The following is a 19,343-nucleotide window of genomic DNA, read 5'->3' as shown; positions in this document are numbered from 1 at the left end:
ATATATATTTGTGTGTACATATGTGGGTTTGTTTGTATATTTAGCAGTTGTGTTTGTTTTTCAAGGTGGCAGTGTTGTTGTTTGAAGTTTTAGTTGATTTTTGTTTGTTTGTATGAGTGTATGTGTTTTTTTTTTTTGCCTTTATGTGTGCGACTGAAACTTTGTTTGGTTTGTGTGTAACGGCAATTCATATTTGTCTTCATGTATGTATATATATATGTATGTATGAATGTTTATATTTGTAGCTGTTTCTGCATTTTTATTGAACTATTTTTTTTTTACTTTTAATTGCTTAAATTATAGCCAATTTTTTATTTATTTTTTGTTTTTTATTTAATTAACTTTCTTTGCCTTAATTTTTTAACGATCAGCTGATCGCTTTTGTGAGGTAAATTCATGAAAAATTTAAGTGTTAAAAGTGTGTTAAGTTGTTGCCACATTGGTAGCTGTTTTGGGGTGGCTCTTTCTGGCATGCAATCAGCCGAAATATTATATTGAACACAAACAATTTCAAAACGATATATTTTTCGACACTAAATGAATTTTTTGGTGGTAGAGCTTATTTATATATAATGTTTCTTAATTTTTCAATTAAAAAATAGTATTTATTTAACATAGAGGTTCAACGTTTTCTAAGCGATATGGGCAGTTTTATATTGAAATTTGAGGAAATGACGAAATATTTGATGAAGAACATATTGTGGTGTTACTTAAGTGCCTTTTGAACATTTCTTTCGAAAATTTCTGCTACCAATGTGAACAGCTCAGCACTAATTAGTTTGGTTTCAAGCTTTTGAAGCAGTTGTCGTATGAAGGTACAGTACCATAACACAATAAAAAATATCTTTACAGAAATTTGAAATTTTTTATAAAAATTTTTTCAAAAAAATATTTTAAATTTTAAATTTTTTATAAAAATTTTTTCAAAAAAAATTTCATAATTTATGTGAAAATTTTTTTTAAATTTTTCTCAAAAAAAATTATTATAATTTATGTAAAACATATTTTTATTACAATACATTTTTTTTGGTTTCGAAATTTTTAAAAAATATTTTTGTAAATTTCGAATTTTTAAAATTTTTTAACAAAAATTATTATAATTTATGTGAGCCATATTTTCTACAATAATTTTTTTTTTTAATATTTTTGTAAATTTAAATTTTTTTAAAAAATATTTGTGAGAATATTTTTTTACTTTTAAATTTTTTGTTTGTATATTTCTGTTTGTTGTTGTGTGTTTTTTGTTATTTAATATCAATTAAAGCAAAGTTATGCAGAAGTGTGTTTTTAAAAGTAGAACAGTTAAGCATTTTTTAATTTATTAAATTATTATCACAATACGGACATTGAACACTTTTTGTAGAATAAGAATACATAATAAAAAAGAAAACGTTTTAAACTTAGCATGAAATTAAGATAAAGATATATAAAGAAAATATTTTTTAAGCCCAAGTTTTGTGTAAATGAACATTTCCAGCGCTTATTTTTACGTACAATTATTTGAAATAAACTTAAAACAAACTTAAATACTAAAACTAAAAACTAAAAAAAAAAATATTGCATGCAACATTTGCTATTTCGCTTCCCTTAAAACCCTCTTACGCTTACGCTTCGCGGCTAAACTTGCACTAAGACCTGTTTTGAGGCATATAAAGTTGTATTCAATGTAAATTTAATTATTTTAATTAATAAAATTTATGAAAATATATAATGCTATTTCACTAAGATTGCCTGCTGTTGGAATTCGCACCACACGACGTTTTGTATTTTTGATTTGTAAACTAAAAAAAAACTATATATGTATATATATATGTATATGTATGTATGTATATGTGGTTACCAGCTATGCTTAAAAAAATATTTAAATTATAAAATCATTAAAAATAAATATATGTATATATATAATTTTATGCATTAACATATTAAAAACAAAAATTGTTGCATTTACTGCATTTATTCTTTGTTGTTTTTGTTACTTAAATTTATACAACTATATTTGTTTGTATGTATGTAATTGTATGCTAAACTCCTGAATCGTTTTGTGTTTCATAATCTTTGTTGTTGTTTTTCCTGTTTCAATTTTCGCTATCGCTTTTGCTTTTTATTATTACTTGTGTCTGCTTTTATGCTATGCTATGCTTTGTTATGCATTACAATTTTATTTTATTATGTAATGTTTTTTGTTTATGTATTTCTTTGCTTCTCCTGGTTGTTTTCGTATTAAATTAATGAGGTACTCTTACAATTTGGCACAGTGAAAGATTTTTTAGCTAACCAACACTAACGCTTTCTTCCACATTTTTCACGCTGCACAAGTTCTGTTTTTTGTTTTTTATTTTTAGTTTTGCGTATTTTATATTCTTTTTGTTGTGAGTTTTTAATAAATGGTTTAATTAGTACGGTAAATGTTGTGCGGTTCTGAGCTAAGAGTTTTACGAGCAGAGTTAGAATTTTCGAGACGTGACTCTTTAACTTTAATTTAAAATTAAATTTAAACTTGCCCATATGTTGTCGTTCATTATTAAAAATGATTTTTTTAAAATATTTTTTAATCTTTATATAAGCTTTCATTTGTAACAAAAGCTGCGGCTTGTATAAGATTTATCTTTGATCTATCATTTCAACAACCTTTACTTTTATAAACTTAGCTTAAAGCTTAAGCTTCGAGCTTTCTAGGAAACTTTCTTTTGAAATAAAAGCTTTGGCTTTCATAAACTTCTGCTTTGAACTTTCATTTGAAACAGAAAACTTTGGTTTGCATGAGCTTGAGCTTTAGATTTTCAATTAAAATACAAAAGCTTTGGCTTTGTATGAGCTTAAGCCACAAGCTTTCATCAAAACTTTCATTTAAAATAACAAAATCTTTAGATTTCATAAACTTAAGCTTTGAACTTTTATTTGAAACAGAACACCTTGGCTGTTTTGAACTTGAGCTTTGAACTTTCATTTAAAATAAAAAAGCTTCGGCTTGTATCAGCTTGAGCTTTAAGCTTTCATTTGAAACAGAGCTTGAGCTTTGAAATTTTATTGGAAAAAAAGCTTCTACGCGTATTCCAAAAATTTTTTAAAGCTCTCTCTAGGAAAACAATTTTGAGAAATCATGAAAGTTTTTGAATAAAGAAGAAAGTCTAATAGAGTCCTCCATTCAAACGTTTATCAAAACCCCCACATTATAACTTTTTTCCGTTTTTTTAATTTTTTTTCTACTATTTGTGGAGCTTAGGCATATGTTTTCAGAAAAAAATTTGGTCCTTAATAGTTAAAGTCTTCACTGAATGTCTGATTCTAAAGATTTTGTTTAAGAAATTCGCTCGAGTGTTCCAAATTTCTGAACGGCAATGCCGAAAATTTTGTTTAAGTTAATTATTCAATGTAATTCTTGCGCCTTATATGTACATAGTCCGCCCTATAACACAAACTGTTGCTAAGCAAAGTGGCATCACGACTCAAAGCAACTATTGCTGCTCTCTCATGCTCTTAGCTATATTGACCTTGTGTTGCCTTGAATTATACCGTTTTCTTTTTTATTTTTTTGTAACTGTTTCTAACAGCTGGTTTTGGTGCCAAACTATTTTGCCTTACTGTTCATTTACAATATTTTCAGTTATTTCTTTTTTCTTGCATTTTTAATTTTCTGTTTTAAACATTGCATTTGTTAGTGTAATAAACACTATACTTTTTACTTGTTGGTAATTGATTTCCAATTCTTAATTTTTTATATTTTTTTATCATGACTTAAAATTTTTAATTTGGTTTTTAAGATTTGTTGTTATTAACAGTAAGTTGCTGTTGTTGTATCATTATTTTTTGTTTGCTTTTTCCTTGTTTTTTTCCTTTAAACTCTGTAAATTTAATTTTTTTTTACAATTCTCTGTAAGTATGTATGTACGTCTGTATGTATATCAATGAAACTACTATTTAGCGGTAATTCGATGTTCTCGGTTCTGTGCTTTGGTGCACACTTTGTGTTTGTTGCTTTGTTGGTTTTTTTTTATTTTTTTTAATATTATTCTTAAAATTCTTTCTAGCTGCAGCATTTTTGTTGTATTTTTTTTACAATTTTACTTCTTAATTTTTTTTTAAGTTCTGCATCTCCTTATATTTCTGTATATATTTTGTTGCAGGCAAGTTTTTATTTCATTTTACGCTCTTTTGCTTTTGTATACGCTTCTTGTATGTTTGTATGTTACTTTAGATTGAAAAAGAAAATATTGCAACAATGGTTTTTAGCATTAAAGTAATTAATATCTGTTTGTAAAAAAATATTTTAATATAATTTGAAATAAAATATTTCAAAATTAATATTTTTTACATATATTGCGTTTCATAAATATTTTTAATTATTTGCTATTAACTATTTTTATTTATTTTGTTGGTTTTGTTGTTGCATGCTTGTATGTAAGTATGTTTGCTTGTGGTAATAATAAATATTTTGCTATTTCTCTATTTAATTGTTGTTTGCTATTTTGCTTCCTTGTAAAATCACAGTTATTTGCGGTTGTTGTATGCATTCTATTTTTTTCTTGCTTTGTAATTGTTATTGCATTTTATTAAGACATTTGTATAATTACACGTAAGTGTTGCATTCAAAAATTAACTAATTAAATATTGTAAAAATTTATTTATTTTTCTTAAAAAAAAATATTTTAAAATAATCCATAAAAATATATAAAACACTGTTATTTGCGGTGGTGGTGGTACTTTTATGCGAATAAATTATTTTATTGTTTTTGTTTTGAAAATATTTTTTAGCTGAAATTTGTTTTAAATTAAAATTATTATATTTTATTAATAATTAAAATTATTAATTTTTTAAAGAATTATTAGTTATTAATTTTCTTTTTAAAACAATTTTTGAACTATTAAATTATATAAATTAAATATTTAAAACATTATTTTTTATTTAATTATTTAATTTTATTTTAATTGCTTATAAAAATTAAAAAAGTATTCATTAATAATAAAAAAAATGTATAAATTAAATACATTTTTTTAATTATTAAGTTTTTTTCAAATAATTACTAAAGTTATAAATTTTTTATTTAAAACAATTTTTTTATTTATTAATTTGTTTTTTAAATTAATTATGAATAATCTTATTCCTTTTTATTTAAAACATTTTTTTAATTATTAAACCTTTTTTAAATAATTGTTAAAATTATTTTTTTAAACTATTTTTTTAGTTATTTAATATTTTTTAATTAATTATTAAAATTATTAATTTTTTATTGTTATTTTTTTCAATTAGATACTAAAATTATTAATTTTTTATTTGAAATTTTTTTTTAATTTTTACATTTTTTCAAATTAATTATTAGGATTATACATTTTTTATTTAGAACATATTTTTTTTAATTATTCAAATTAATTATTAGAATCATAAAATTTTAATTTAAAACAATTTTTTAAATTAATTATTAAAATTATTTACTTTTTAATCAAAACATTTTTTTTAATTATTTATTAGAATTGATATTTTTTAATATTTACTTTTTTAAAATTAATTATCATTTTTTTATTATTTAACTTTTTTAAATTAATTATTAAAATTATAATTTTTTTAAACAAAATTTCAGCAGAAAAATATTTTATTTTTGTTTAGAACTTTTTTTCAGAAAAAAATATTATAATTAAAAAAAATTAATTTTTTGTTGAAAAATAATTATTGAAAATAATAATTTTAATTTTCAAAAAAAAAAATATTTTTTCTGTTTTTGTTTTTTTTTTTTGCATAAAAATAAATAAATTCTATTGTTGCACTTTCGCTATCTTTGTATGTATGCATGTACATATGTATGTATATAATTATATATGTATATTAATATTAATAAAAATTATGCTTTGCTATTGCTATTTATGCTATTTATTTATTTGTTGTTGCTATTTTGAGTTGCATTGGTTTACTCTATAGATTTATGTATATATTATTTATGTGTGTTTGTATATATTTATGTATTAAAAAAATTATTGTTGCAATAATTGTAATTGTAAATATATGCATATAAAAAATCTTGTACAGTTGCCTCTTTACTTTTTGCTTGTTTGTTATAAACAATTAAAAAATATCTATGTTTGTATGTATGCGTGTAAATGAACAAATAATTTAACTATTTTCATTTAATTTCAGGTTATGTCTGCACGCTGCGCTATGCAATTTGTATATATGTAAGTATGTATGTAATTTGCTATCGTTGTTGTTGTTGTTTTGAACTCAATTAAAGTAATTTTTGCTAAAAACAAAAACAAAAAATACTCTGTAAAAATTTTTCTATTTGCTATTACTGTGAATTGTTAAACAAAACAAAATCCATCATGTACTCGTATGGTAATACTTATGTAGACTGTTGCCTTGTTGCATTTGTTTTTGTTTTTACTGTTTATCAGTAGCTGCTTTTTGATTGTGCTATTAGTTATGTTTTGTTTTTTTACTTTACACAATATTTTAACTTTTGATTGTTTGTATGTAATTTGTTGAAACCAAATCTCTTTCTTTGTTTGTTTTGTTGGGTTCTCGCTGTGTTCTCACACATTTTGTATGTTTTGTTTGTTTTTATTATTTTACAAGAAATATTAGAATTTTAATTATGCTAAGTTCTTGCATTACCTTCTGTTTTTTGGTTGTTTGGTTTTGTTGTATGTTTTCATCTGTGAAATTTCTCTGCAGATTTGCCTCATTGCTCCGACGACTTTTCTAGCATCTCTCACACTAATCTAACTATAACAACTATCTGTTGTGATGTTTTTTACTATTTCTTAAAGAATAAAAATAATTTCTTAGATAATAAAAAATATATTTCTTAAATAATAAAAATATTTCTTGGAGAAAAAAATAATTTTCCCAGCGATTAAAAAAAATCTTAGAGAAATAAAATTATGCCATTCAAACCTAATTAAATTAGACCTAAACATATTGTATGTATATGGTAATAATATGTATTTGAATAAAAAAAACCTCTGTTTGGCTTAGTAACGTCTCTTTGCCTCCATATTAACACAGGGCGCTCACTAGCGTCCGCTCCCTTTTCTTCAAACGCTTTCTAAATTATTGCCTCCTTTGAGAAATCGCTAGCACCAAAATGTTTATTTCTATACTTATTCCATATTTAAAAATTAAACGTTGGTTTTGCTTTTTGAAACATGCTTTCATTGAAAGAGAGGATCTTACCAATGATCGTGCTGATCATGATGAGAGGTCTAAAAACGATCGTTTCTAAGTTATAGTGTCGTTAAGTGCTCAAACAGTTAGCAAAATGAACACAAAAGGTGGTGAACTGTTTATTCGAAGTTTTAAACTGAATACATGATGGTTGTTTCTTATAGAGCTGCTGAGTTTTGAAAAGTGATCGTGACTTTGATCTACAAACGATTTTAACTCAACTTCAACTTTAATTATACATAAAAGACTTACAGTACTACTAGATGTTTTAGTTTTTCAATGCTTACCGTTATATTTGCGTATAAGGATAATCGGTAAAATTTTTCAGTGTCTATCAAAACTTCATCATTTTGAGAAGCGGTTGGTTTGGACTTCGAAATATGTACATTTTTATGATACAAAGTACTCGCCTGTCTCCATATCGGGAATATTAGCTTAAAATATGTGTCGAGAGCACTGATTATTTACAATAATTCCAAAGTTCTCTTGAAATTTTGGTTAACGGAGAGTAAGGCTCATAATTTATCAGTTGTAAGACAAGATCTAAAGGTTCTTATGTTAATTGAAAAGCAGTTAGCCGTAGTAGTTCTTTCCAACTAATGAAACAGGGATCAACTTTGTAAATATATTAAAAGACTTGCCATCTCTCGAGACTAAAAAATTTAATGCATCTTGGGAGATTTTCCTGTCCTAACATAAAAAATTGGTTTCTGGTCTAAAACATTTATTTTTATGACTTCAGCTCGTTAGGTGGCTTTTAGAAATCGTACAACTATTTTTAATTTGCGGATCGAAATTAAATTACATATGAATGATTCTACTAGAAGTACCTAACCTTAAGCTGCGGAGCGCAATTAGAATTCTGGTAGAATTACCTAACCTCAGATTTGTAATGAATATGATTGAAAAAAAAATTTCTATAAAGTGAAAGGTAATTTTCGGCAGTGTTTACATTTGAGAGAAGGTGTACAAAGTTAACATAAGGACGAAAAAGGTATGTTAGAACTTCATAAGTCCTCAAAAGTCCTTTAAAAATAAGAAGAAAATACGCAATAGGTTATCAAGCCGTGGCAGGTCTGTTTGTTCTTCGAATAATTCCGTAAAACGCCTCTCTTTCAATGAAGTACTCCAAATACTAAGTGTGGAAACGAAAGACCTTTTCAAATTTAACGAAAATAAATCACTAAAAAACTAAACTTGACACCTAGGGTGGAATTAAGACACTTAATTATTTGTTAAAACTAATTTTCATAAAAAAAACATGTTTTTAACTTTCATACGTAATAGCTAATACCCGCGTCTTCGCTTTCGTTAGCTAAAGTTCTGCTTGGCAGCACTTTCAACTTTTAAAATCATTTTCAACCTGAAATTATTTTCTAAAATTAAATCTGCAAACACCTCATACAAAGAGTGCTTTGTTAAAAACACACATTAATAAAATGTTGAATTCAAAAACCTAATTTCTTACGCAATTCATTGTAAACACGATCAATAAAGCTTAGTTAGCTGAGTTCCAATACAAATATGTATATATGTATGTACTAAAAAAATAACTGTTCTCACATCTTGTTATAGTTGTTGTAAAAGGCATGCCAGTGCCTAACAATTTTGTAGTTATCGATAATTCGATAATAATTATCGATAATTTATCGATAATATTTGCCGATAATTTAACTACTACATTTATCGATATTTTATAAAATCTGTTTATCCATAATTTATCGATTTTTTTTACTCCTCCGTTTCTTATACATATTATAACCTATACCGTTTCATAACTATTTTTTACTGTTTTAGTGTTGAACATTGTTGTTGTTGCATTCCACATTTCTCGCCTCATTCTGCTTTGCATCGTTCTCCGCCGTCGCCGCGTTGGCCGCCAAGAAGCCACACCACCAGCGCCACCAAGAACGTTCCGACCAAAGCTCTGTCGTCGGCTGTTCATTCTATTATCTGCGAAGGAGTCGTTGTCTCCTTCGCACCTCATCTCAGCGTGGCGCATTGTGTATGTGTGTGGTTAGATGTTTCGATAGGTAGTCGGCGCGTGCGAAACACTTGCCACACGATTCGCAATGGTACGGCCGTTCGCCGGTGTGTATGCGCAGATGGCGTGTAAGGTCCGATTTGCCGCCGAAAGCGCGTCCACAGAAGAGGCACACGAATGGTCGTTCGCCGGTGTGTTTGCGTACGTGCAATTTTAGATTCTCCTTGGAGCGCACGCATTTGCCGCAGAAGGGACAGGCGAAACGTGAGGTTTGTGGGCTGTAAATTGGGAGTGGAATGTTAGTATATACATATTTTGACTAACGGTAAATTATACAGAAATTAAGCTTATATTGTATTAATCAGCGAGGAAATTTGCTCTATTCGACACCTGTGTTCCTTAAATTGTGGCTATTTTACTATATAGACACAGGGTTTGTCCGAAAATTAATAGGACTGATTTTCTTCCGCCACGACTGTACTTCGGAGCTTGCGCGCACCGGCTAAATTCGGTAGAGAGCTTTCCTAGCTAACGAACGAGCGGCTGGTCAGAGGTACGCGATTAAATTCTGTGTGAAACTCGGTAAATATGCGACAGAGGCGTTTGATATGATCAAGCAGGCTTACCCAGATGTTGCTTTAGCGAGAAGTGGAGGGCCGGGCAGAGGTCGCTGATGAAGACCGTGCTGGGAGACCTACGACTTCGACAAACATCGACAATGTGACTCGTGTGCACAAAGCTTTGAACTCAGACCGTCGACTAAGTATTCGTTTAATTGTCCAGATGTTAAACTTATCAAAAAGGGTCAATCAGGCCGATAGGAAGTTGCACCACGACAACGCCCCGGCTTACACCGCATTTTTTGTGAACAGCTATCTAACCAAGGCCGGCATCCCAACGCTTCCGCAGCCGCCCTACAACCCAGATTTGGACCCTCCGGACTTTTTTTGTTTCCTTTCAAGAAAAGGCCGATGAAAGACAATCATTTTGAGATGACAGAGGGGATTCAAGCAGTATGCACCTCGGCTCTCAAGGCTATTCCGGAGAATAGCTTCTCTGACGCCTTCAATACTTGAAAATCGAGCTGGCAGCGCAGCATCGGCGCAAAGAAGCCTATTTTGAAAGTTTTTAAAGAATTGTAACGATTGGTTCAATAAATTTTTTTTAATCGACTCAGTCCTATTTCTTCCCGGACAAAGCCTGTACATAATATCTAGCTCTCAATAAAAAGGTTAGTTGTAAAGTGTATCAAATATCCAAAGAACACTTAGATCTAAAAAAAAAATTTAAATCCAGGTAACCAAGTGTTTGGCACGAGGCCTTGCGATCAAATAATTATAATGATCTCCCCAGCCACGGAATGTTATCACTCAAGTAAATGAGTTCCCTCAAGCTCTCATTAATCTCATTTGTGGATCTTACAGTGCACAAATATGGAACGCAACAACTTACCGTTTGTCCCGCTGACGTTCGGCTGCGTCGACACGCAGAAAATTGAGTATTGAAGCCTCTTGCGGATTAAGGCCCAGGAATTGTTCGTTCGGTATGCGTTCGGCATTGATCAACGACGTAATGGAGTTCAGTGAGTTCAACGAGTTCAATGACGATGCCGCCGCGTGATGCGCATGTGGATGATGCGAATGCGGTAGAGCCACATGCGCATGTGGATGTGCGTGTTGATGTGGTGGCAGTGATGAGCCAGCAACACTGCTGTGCAAGTGTGGTGGCAACGGTTGTTGTGGTGCTTGCTGTTGATGGTGATGTGGATGGGCATGTTGATGCTGTGGGTGGCGTTGCAAATGATGATAGGAGGGATCCGTTTCCATTTGTGAAGTTGTAAGAAGGCGTGGCTGTTTGGTTAGAGATTATAAAAGAATAGAATAGACGCAATAATTCCCGGTAAGAATTTTTTACTCACCCCCTTATTTGTACTATGAATTCCATCTGAACTGCTTATGTTTGCCTCGGTCACAGTGGTGGTAGCTAAAGCTGTTGAATTGTTGTTGTCATTGCATATTATCATACCAGCCGAATCGATGGTACAGTCCTGATCTTCGCGCTCACGCTGCTCACGTTCATCATCGTCCTGCTCACGCTTGACATTAATGCGCAAATCCTCACCACCCTCATCGGGCAACATCGGCTCCTGTGAACTGGTCACCACATCCTGTTCGCCCAGCATATGCAACGGGGTTATGCAGTGCTTGCCAATCACGCTCTTCTTGCCGTGCAAGCGCTCCAGCGCGTGATTGAGGCGATGCTTTTTAAACGATTTCAGATAACGGAATTGCATGCCACAGACGTCGCACGTGAAGAGCTTGTCGGCCGGCAAGCGAGCGCGATGATTCTGCTCCTTATGCTTAGCATAAGCCGAGCGATAACGATACGACTGACCGCATTGCTCGCAAATGAACGGTTTCTCCTCGCCCGGTCCGATGTGTGGATGCTGGAGCGTGGCATGCTGCTCCAATAGCCACACATTCGGAAAGTGTGCATTACAGACGACGCAACGTGTCTCCTCTTCGATGGGTGGCTCACCAAATAGTGACGACGTCTCCGATGGACTATTCAACCGTTGCGTGAGCAACTGGTGTTGCGCCAACAGCGCTGAGGTGGGTGGTGGTGTTGATGAGGTAGAAGATGAGGAGCTTTTCTCCTTGCAGCTGGACGTGTCGGTGCAACCGGGTGTGCTCGAGGAGAGCAACAGTTGTGTGTACGAACGTAGACTGTCGCTGACGCCACCAAGCGAGGAGCCCGAGCGACGACGTTGCAACAATTGTTCGAGTGACTCTTTGTAGAGTAGCGGTGAGCAGGCGTTGCTCAGTGCACCGCTACTACCGGCGGCACTGGCTGAAGTGCCCAGTCCACTCGAAGTGCCGGCGCTGCTGTTGTTCGGTGTATGCGCAGCGCTTTCGCGGCCACTGTCGCGTGCGTCATCGTGTGTGGTCGTGAGTTCGATGACGACATCATCGTCATCAGCTGCCACCGTTTGCGTTGCGGGTGTGTTATCCGCTTTCGTTTGTGTTGAGGTGGCGGTGGCATGTGGTGACGGTGTGCCTTGACGGCTGGACATTTGCTTCAAATGTTGTTGTTGTTGCTGCTGTTGTTGATGATGAAAATAAGCAGCCGGTGAGGGATAGCGCACATTGAATGTTTGTTGTTGCTGTTGTGGCGGCTGTTGCTGCTGTTGTTGGTGATGAAGTTGCGTTTTGTACTGTGGTTGTTGCTGTTGCACCATTGCATTGCGTTCGGCTTGTTTTTGTTGTTGTTGTGGTGATGTTGTCTGCTTAACTGGACTAACAGTGCTCGCCCTATTACTGGGCACTGTTACGCCAGCAAGCAAATCGGCAGTGTTGGCATGCGAATGATTCGGATGGAAATCCTTGGCGAACAAATCACCGACGGGATTGAAACGGTGGGCAAAGTCCTTCGGTGTGTTCAACAAGTTATGACTTCTGTTATGCGTGGAAAAGATAATATTATGGTTTGCTTCTAACTACCGTTATTTATGCGAAAGCGCACTTACTTCAAAGCTTCTTCGGCCAGCCAAGTCTGATGTCGCAGCATACCCAAAATTCTGGACGGATCAATGTCGAACAAACTCAGACCGAATGGTGTGAATGGAAAGGCGAACGGTGCTGGACAGTGGGCGGCTGCCACAGCGGCACTGCTGCTGTTGCCCATAGCGCTAAACGGTGAACTGAAGTGGCGAAAGAGCTTTTCGAGAGAGAGGAAGAACAAAATAAAATTAAAAATTACTATGAGAATGTCATAATAATGCATATCAGCTGTTAAGTATATGTATGTGAAAGCGGCCTTGAGGCATGCGAACTAAATAATAAAATAAACTAAATAAAAGCAATGATTTGGTTTTGGTTTTCTAATGCCAGCCAGTGTAAAGATTTTGTGTTTGGGTTTTTAACGAATTTATGTTTTCTTTTAATGATTTTCGAATTCTTAATAAATTTTTATAGCTCTACAAATAGTTTTTGCACACTTTAGAATATTACAAAAATGTTCTTGTCACATTTACTACAAATAAAAAATTGTATTTTATTATATTTCATTGGAATTAGCTTACCGTTATTGCATAGCCGACACATTAAAACATTTAAAACATTTAGATTTGAAAATATTTAAAAGGCACACACATTTAAGTGAAACATTAAGAAGTACATATATACATCCATAAATAAACTTATATGCATATTAAATGGGAAGAAGAAGCATGCCGTAAGTTCTAAAATTTATGGTATAAATTCGAGTCCACAGGATGGAAAACTTCAAATGTATGAGACAAAGTTCCTTAATTTTCTTAAATAAACATTTTTTTTCCTTAAAGCTGTAACAATTACAATTACAATGGGCAAAAAATAGCAAGACTTTGTTCATAAGCTCAAAATTCTTAATTTATTCTTCAAAGTCTGTGGCGTCCCTCTCAGAGTAATCGCCGCAGAAGTCCCACGGAGCTAAATTTGACGAATACGGGTTACGATATTGATTGAAAGTGGCAAAAAATTCACGAAGAATCAATGCAGTATGCGACGGTGTATTATCGTAATGCAAAAACCAAGAGTTGTCAGCCCATAATTCGGGCTCTTGTTAGCAATAGCTTCACGCAAACGACGCATAACACTTAAATAGTATTCCTGGTTGACAGTTTGGCCGCCTGGAAGGAATTCGAAGTGCACCTCACCTCGATAATCGAAGAAAACTGTCAACATAATCTTGATTTTTGACCTGCTTTGAAGTAGTTTTTTCGGCTTCGGTTCATCTTTGCCACTTTATTCGGCCGATTGATCGGCTGTTGCCAGGTCGCAAGCATAGATCCAACACTCATCGTTCGTAATAATACGTTTCGTTACATTCTGGTTGAGTTTTCGCACGAAATTTTAATTAAAAAGGTCTTACTATTTTTTGCCCACAGTAATTAATATTGTATATGATAACCTGCGAGTAGGCTTTCTGACTATTTTTTTTTGGCAGTTTTGGTTATAAATTTTAAAATTACATGATAAAGAGCGGTATGTTAAATTTGGTGTGTAGATTAATCTTAAACTTGTCAAATAACCCAACTTTAAACATTATAGAACAGCTTTGAGAATACTCTTGAAATATCTTGCGCTCTTTTTAAATTGTTTGCAAATTCTCTAAATAGAGAAGACAGTCTCGCACACATTATGAAGATATAAAATGGAACATTTACACATTATGACCACTTCACCGAAAATTTATTAATTTAAGTTTTATACAAGAGCAGTACTAATGAGATGTTTATATAGGAAACAAAAAATCTCTCTTGTGAAAATTGAGAGTTTAAACTTCCTTAGAGAATAAAATTATACGTTCCGTAAGTTTTGTAGGTCGTGTTCTCGGGCGATCCGATGTATTAAATTTTTTTTTATTTTCGAAAAATATAATATCTTCGAAAAATTTTCTGTAAATTTCAAGTGAATTCGATAAATACTTTTCGAGTTATTCGATAATTAGTAAAAGGTTCTCGGGAGCTCTGGTATATTCGTGTAAAACTCTAAATGCGTTTTCTTCAAAACCATGTTTTTTGAACTACGACAGTAGCTCGAAAACTGCTCGGTAGATATCAATGATATTTATTTTTGAGAATACGAAAAATAAGTGCCTGATGTAATGATTTTTATAAACAATTAACGGTTGATTTGAATTTTTTCCAGAAAATCTAGAGAAATTTCAAGAGGCCAACATTTTTTTAAATAAACAAGTTTTTATCAGGCAATCGATCATATATTAAAAAAACAATAGTCGATACCATGAAAGAAACATTTCTGTTTCAGAGAGCGTAGTGCTACACAACTATGAATGCGTGAGAGAGCATGCTAGCGGAAGATTGAATAGGAAGCTGTTTGTCTGTTTGGACAGCTGTTGCTACTCGCTAAAGCTTATCGAATCGAAGAAAGCTTTTAGTAACAAGCCAATGTGTATATTATTTTTAAGAAATTTTACTATAGAAATGTATGTGTTGTTCACGAAACTGAGTTTTTGAAGTCGGTTGGCAAAATTTCTCGGGAACTACTCAACCGATCTTCATGAAATTTTACGGAGGGTTTCTTAAAGACTTGGACGAAGGATTTTTTTTCGATTGCAACTATATGAAAAAAAAATGTGGCAAAATTTTCATTGAAATTTTCATTTCTTTGCAAAAATGTCTGCCAAAAATCCAATTTTCAGTTTATTTGCCTTCGTGAAAGTTCCAAGTTAAGGCTTTAACTAAAACAAGTATTTTTTCACTTTAGATGATCCTGTAAGGAGTTATCCTGCCAACGCGGGCACAACTTTTTTCCGAGAAGTCACTTAAAATGGCGTCGCAAAGACCAAGTTTAAAATATTTTTTTCCAAAAATTTTAGAATTTCCTTGTTAATATTGTGTGTTTGTAAGAATAAAAAATTCTAATAAAATATTTAATTTTTTATATGAGAAAAAATTGTGGAAAAAGGCTGTTTTTAACCCGAGGAGACGCAAGCTTAAAATTTTATAGAAGAGAATTTTGCTATGTTCCCCTACAAGTGCGGTAATAGTTTATTAGTTTATTTCTAATAAAAAACCATAAATAAAAGCATTACTTCCGCTTATTTCCTATACGTTGAATAAAAAGATAAGTAATTTTTTTTCATTTTTATATATTTTATTTTCACTTTTATAATTTTTATCATTTTTATCTCTCATTTGCTTCATTATATTTGTATTTGTATTTGGTTTTTGTATGTTTTTTTTTATTATTTACTTTTGTTCAATATGTCTGTGTATGTGTGTGTGTGTGTATGCAATATATAATTCAATTATCATTTGTTTATAATATATGCTTTTCTATACACTGCAACGCTGCTAAGTCACAATCAACGCCAAATACCCAATCGACCAATCACATTTGAGCCTTGTGACTATGCGCGTGAACTTTAAAGTTGACAATTTCGGTTTTTATTTTTTTTTTTTGCTTTCTTTTTCAACGAATTATTGGCTCTGCTGATAATTTGTTTTTAATTTTGTTTTTATTTTTTGTGTTGCTTTGGAAAATATGTGTTTGGTGTTGAGACGCTACTAAGCATTTTGTTTATACATACATAAGTGTTTACTTGCCACCTGCCACGCATTGCCGTTTTGCGCGCTCATCTCACTTAAGTTGTTTTAAGTGTATATATTTCATTTTTATAATTTTTTTTTGTAATTTTTTGCATTTGTTATGAATTTGTTTTTGCCTCAACGCAAACGTTCTGATTTAATTTTTTTTTACTGTTTTATTCTTAACGCCATTTTTTGTGTTTGTCTTTGCTATTTAAAACTCACCCACCAACTCACCATTTAATTTCTTGTTTTTGTAATCGCAATCTTCAGTATTAATAGTCTGTCATAATAATAATCGGCAATAATAATTATACTTGCTTTTTAGTTCGCTTGTGTTTCGCTTTGCCCTCAGCACGTGGTTTTTGTTTTTGTTTATCTTTTTTACAACTATGATATGCATTCTTTTGTTTTCTGTAATAATTTTGTTTATCTTGTTTGCTTTTTGCCGTTTGCTTCTTGAATATTAGAATTTCGCATTTTAGTTGCTGCATTTGTATTTGTAAGTGTGGAGTATTTGTGGTTTCTTTTTGTATTTTTTTCTTAGTTTTGCTTGTTCAGTTTACATCCCTTGCTAAGTTAGGGGCCCAATGGCCTAAAAATATGTTACGCATTTCTACTTTATTTTTATTTCCTGAAAAAAAAAATTGCTCGGTCTTCTCAGATACTTTTTTTATTTTTCTGTGAATTTTTTTACATTTTTTTAAATTATTTTGTTGTGTTTTAACTCAGGCGGTGCGCTGTTAAATATTATAAATTTCCAGTAATATTCTTATAATTTTCGCTTATCCATAAAACGCACAAAAATGTGCATTCCCACGCTTTTTGTAAGTTTCTAATACTATATTTTTAATAATAATAATTTTCGCTCTCTAAAATTTTAACCTTCCGAAATTTATACAAATATTTTGTATGTCTATATGTAAGTTTTATATGTGATTATGATTTTTTAGCACTACCAAGTAGAGATCTACACTTTGTCCGGGCTTTTGTATTTTGCGTATTTACGTAAGGTATTTGTTTTTGCATCAATAACAAATATTAATAAAATAATTAAACAAAAATGATATTAAAAAGAGGCAACAGGAATATAATGTATAAATTTAAAATAAAAGAATAAATTATTAAAAAAAAAAATTGTAAATTCAGAAAAGTCGATCATAGAATATAGAATATCACTGTGGAATAGTAAATAGGTGGCAACACTATTCACAAATAGCTTTTTTTATAGCTGGTTCCGCAATGTTTTGTTATTCATAATAATTTTATTGAATTAAAATTTTCAGACAGATGGCAACACTATTCACAAATAGATTTATTTATAGCTGATTGTGCAACGTTTTGTTAATCGTAATGATTTTGCTGATTTAAAATTTTCAGACAGATGGCAATCCTTATAAAAATATAAGTGGCAACACTATTTATAAAAAGCTTTTATTTATAGCTGATTCTGCACAATTTCGTTTATTCATAAAAATTTTATTGAAATAAAATTTTCTGACAGATGGCATCCTTTCACAAATAGTTTTTATTTATGGCTATTTCTGCAGTATTGTGTCATTCATAATAATTTTATTGAATGAAATTTTTCAGACAGATGGCAACCCTTTTAAAAAGTTTTGCCCACTGATATCCTTCTTGAACCTGTTTAATTTAGTACTTGTGTTTTAGTATATTCTTTAAATCTTCCATTTAACTGATTAAAAAATTTCAAACAGTTGGCAACTTTTTCGAAAATATTTTCTTTATGAATTTCTTAAAAGAGTTTGTTCTTTTATAATGCACTATCGCATCGAGCCACGATTGTGATCGAATTTACGGCCAAAAATTAATTGAATACCATCGATCAACCATTGTATTCACCAGATGATATTTTCTTGTAACCCAAACTGAAATTATCACTCCTTGGAATTTAAATAATATGTTTCTGGTCTTCCATTTCATGATTCAAATCTTTTCCTATTTCGTTGAGCACACGCTTCACTGTGTGCTTAGCCTTAGGTATGAAATATATACATATGTATGTATGTATGCATAAATCAAAACTGGTAACTACTGAACATAATGAATGACATAAGTGAAATGGAATGAAATGAAAAGTGTGAAACAAGCAAAACTGTAATGGAAATAAAATTATAAAATCAATGAAATAATGAACATAATATTTTCTGTATTATTGTAATTAAATAACTTTATTGGCTTAAATATTCGAATATGGTATATAAAAAATAGTTGTTTTTGTTTGTTTATTTCATGTAACTAAACAAATACATTTATGTATGTAGTTAAAAATGGGAACATAAATTTCGTTTGAAACGTTTTCAATTAAATTACGACTTAAAAATTACTAAATTAGTTAAATTGTAAAAGTAACTTATTAAAAACTAGAATTACATTGTGAATGAAATGAAAAATATTGTTGTTTTTCTTTTTATTCGGTTTCGGTTAAAAACATGATTTATGAATATGAATATGAATAGGAGTATGCATGTGAATTTTGAACTGGGCGCCAAAATGTATTGCAATGAAATAAATATTTTTTAAGTTTTTCAAGTCTATGACTTTTCTTCTTTATTTTGGTATTTGTATTGCAATGAAATAAAATTGTTTCATTCATATTATGATTCAAAAAGGCCTTGCCACATATTTTTAATTTTTTTTTAATTTTTCTTATTAAAATTCAAAATTTTTTTTGAATATTTTTTGAGGAATTTGAAAAATTACAAAACTTTCCAATCAGTATATTCTTTTTAATTAAACTTGTAATGTTTTAAAATTAAAAAAAAAAGTTGTTTGAACAAAAAAAATTATAAATTGTATTACTCAGTATTAAAATATAATTTTGTATATAAAAACAAGTAAAGTAAAGTAAAATTATAAAAAAATGTTTTGAATTAATTACAAATATCAAAAAAATAAAAAAAATTCAAATCAATATATTTTTTTAATAAATCTTTGACATTTTAATTATAATTTATTTAATTTTTGATATTTAAAATTTTTAAAATCTTTTAAAAAATTTTGTTTGAACAACAAAAATTGTATTTCTAAGTATTAAAATATAATTTTGGAAATAAAAGCAAGTAAAGTAAAATAAAGTATTAAAAAAT

At 30.6% G+C, this 19,343-nt stretch overlaps 1 protein-coding gene and 1 long non-coding RNA gene across 9 annotated transcripts in view; both read right to left on the bottom strand.

The window, feature by feature from the left end:
- Positions 1–6,826: 6,826 nt before the first annotated feature.
- The window catches only part of LOC126760678 (platelet binding protein GspB), a 470,397-nt gene continuing 457,880 nt past the window's right edge, over positions 6,827–19,343 (bottom strand). For all 8 annotated transcript variants that reach the window (XM_050476505.1, XM_050476504.1, XM_050476510.1 and 5 more), the window contains 4 exons: positions 12,667–12,857; positions 11,059–12,595; positions 10,593–10,990; positions 6,827–9,418 (listed from right to left, as the gene is read on the bottom strand). In XM_050476505.1, the coding sequence (XP_050332462.1) occupies positions 9,145–9,418; positions 10,593–10,990; positions 11,059–12,595; positions 12,667–12,857 (2,400 nt within the window). In that variant the 3' untranslated portion in view covers positions 6,827–9,144. The remainder of the gene's footprint in view (positions 9,419–10,592; positions 10,991–11,058; positions 12,596–12,666; positions 12,858–19,343) is intronic.
- On the bottom strand, positions 15,778–19,149 carry LOC126760701 (uncharacterized). Its single transcript, XR_007667241.1, has 2 exons — positions 17,839–19,149; positions 15,778–17,745 (listed from the first exon to the last, which is right to left on the bottom strand). It is a non-coding gene; the product is annotated as an uncharacterized LOC126760701 (long non-coding RNA).

The sequence above is a fragment of the Bactrocera neohumeralis genome, chromosome 5 (assembly GCF_024586455.1).
Source record: "Bactrocera neohumeralis isolate Rockhampton chromosome 5, APGP_CSIRO_Bneo_wtdbg2-racon-allhic-juicebox.fasta_v2, whole genome shotgun sequence".
NCBI classification, from domain to species: Eukaryota; Metazoa; Arthropoda; class Insecta; order Diptera; family Tephritidae; genus Bactrocera; species Bactrocera neohumeralis.
The sequence above is the reverse complement of the archived record's forward strand: the minus strand, read 5'-3'. Positions and strand labels throughout refer to the sequence as shown.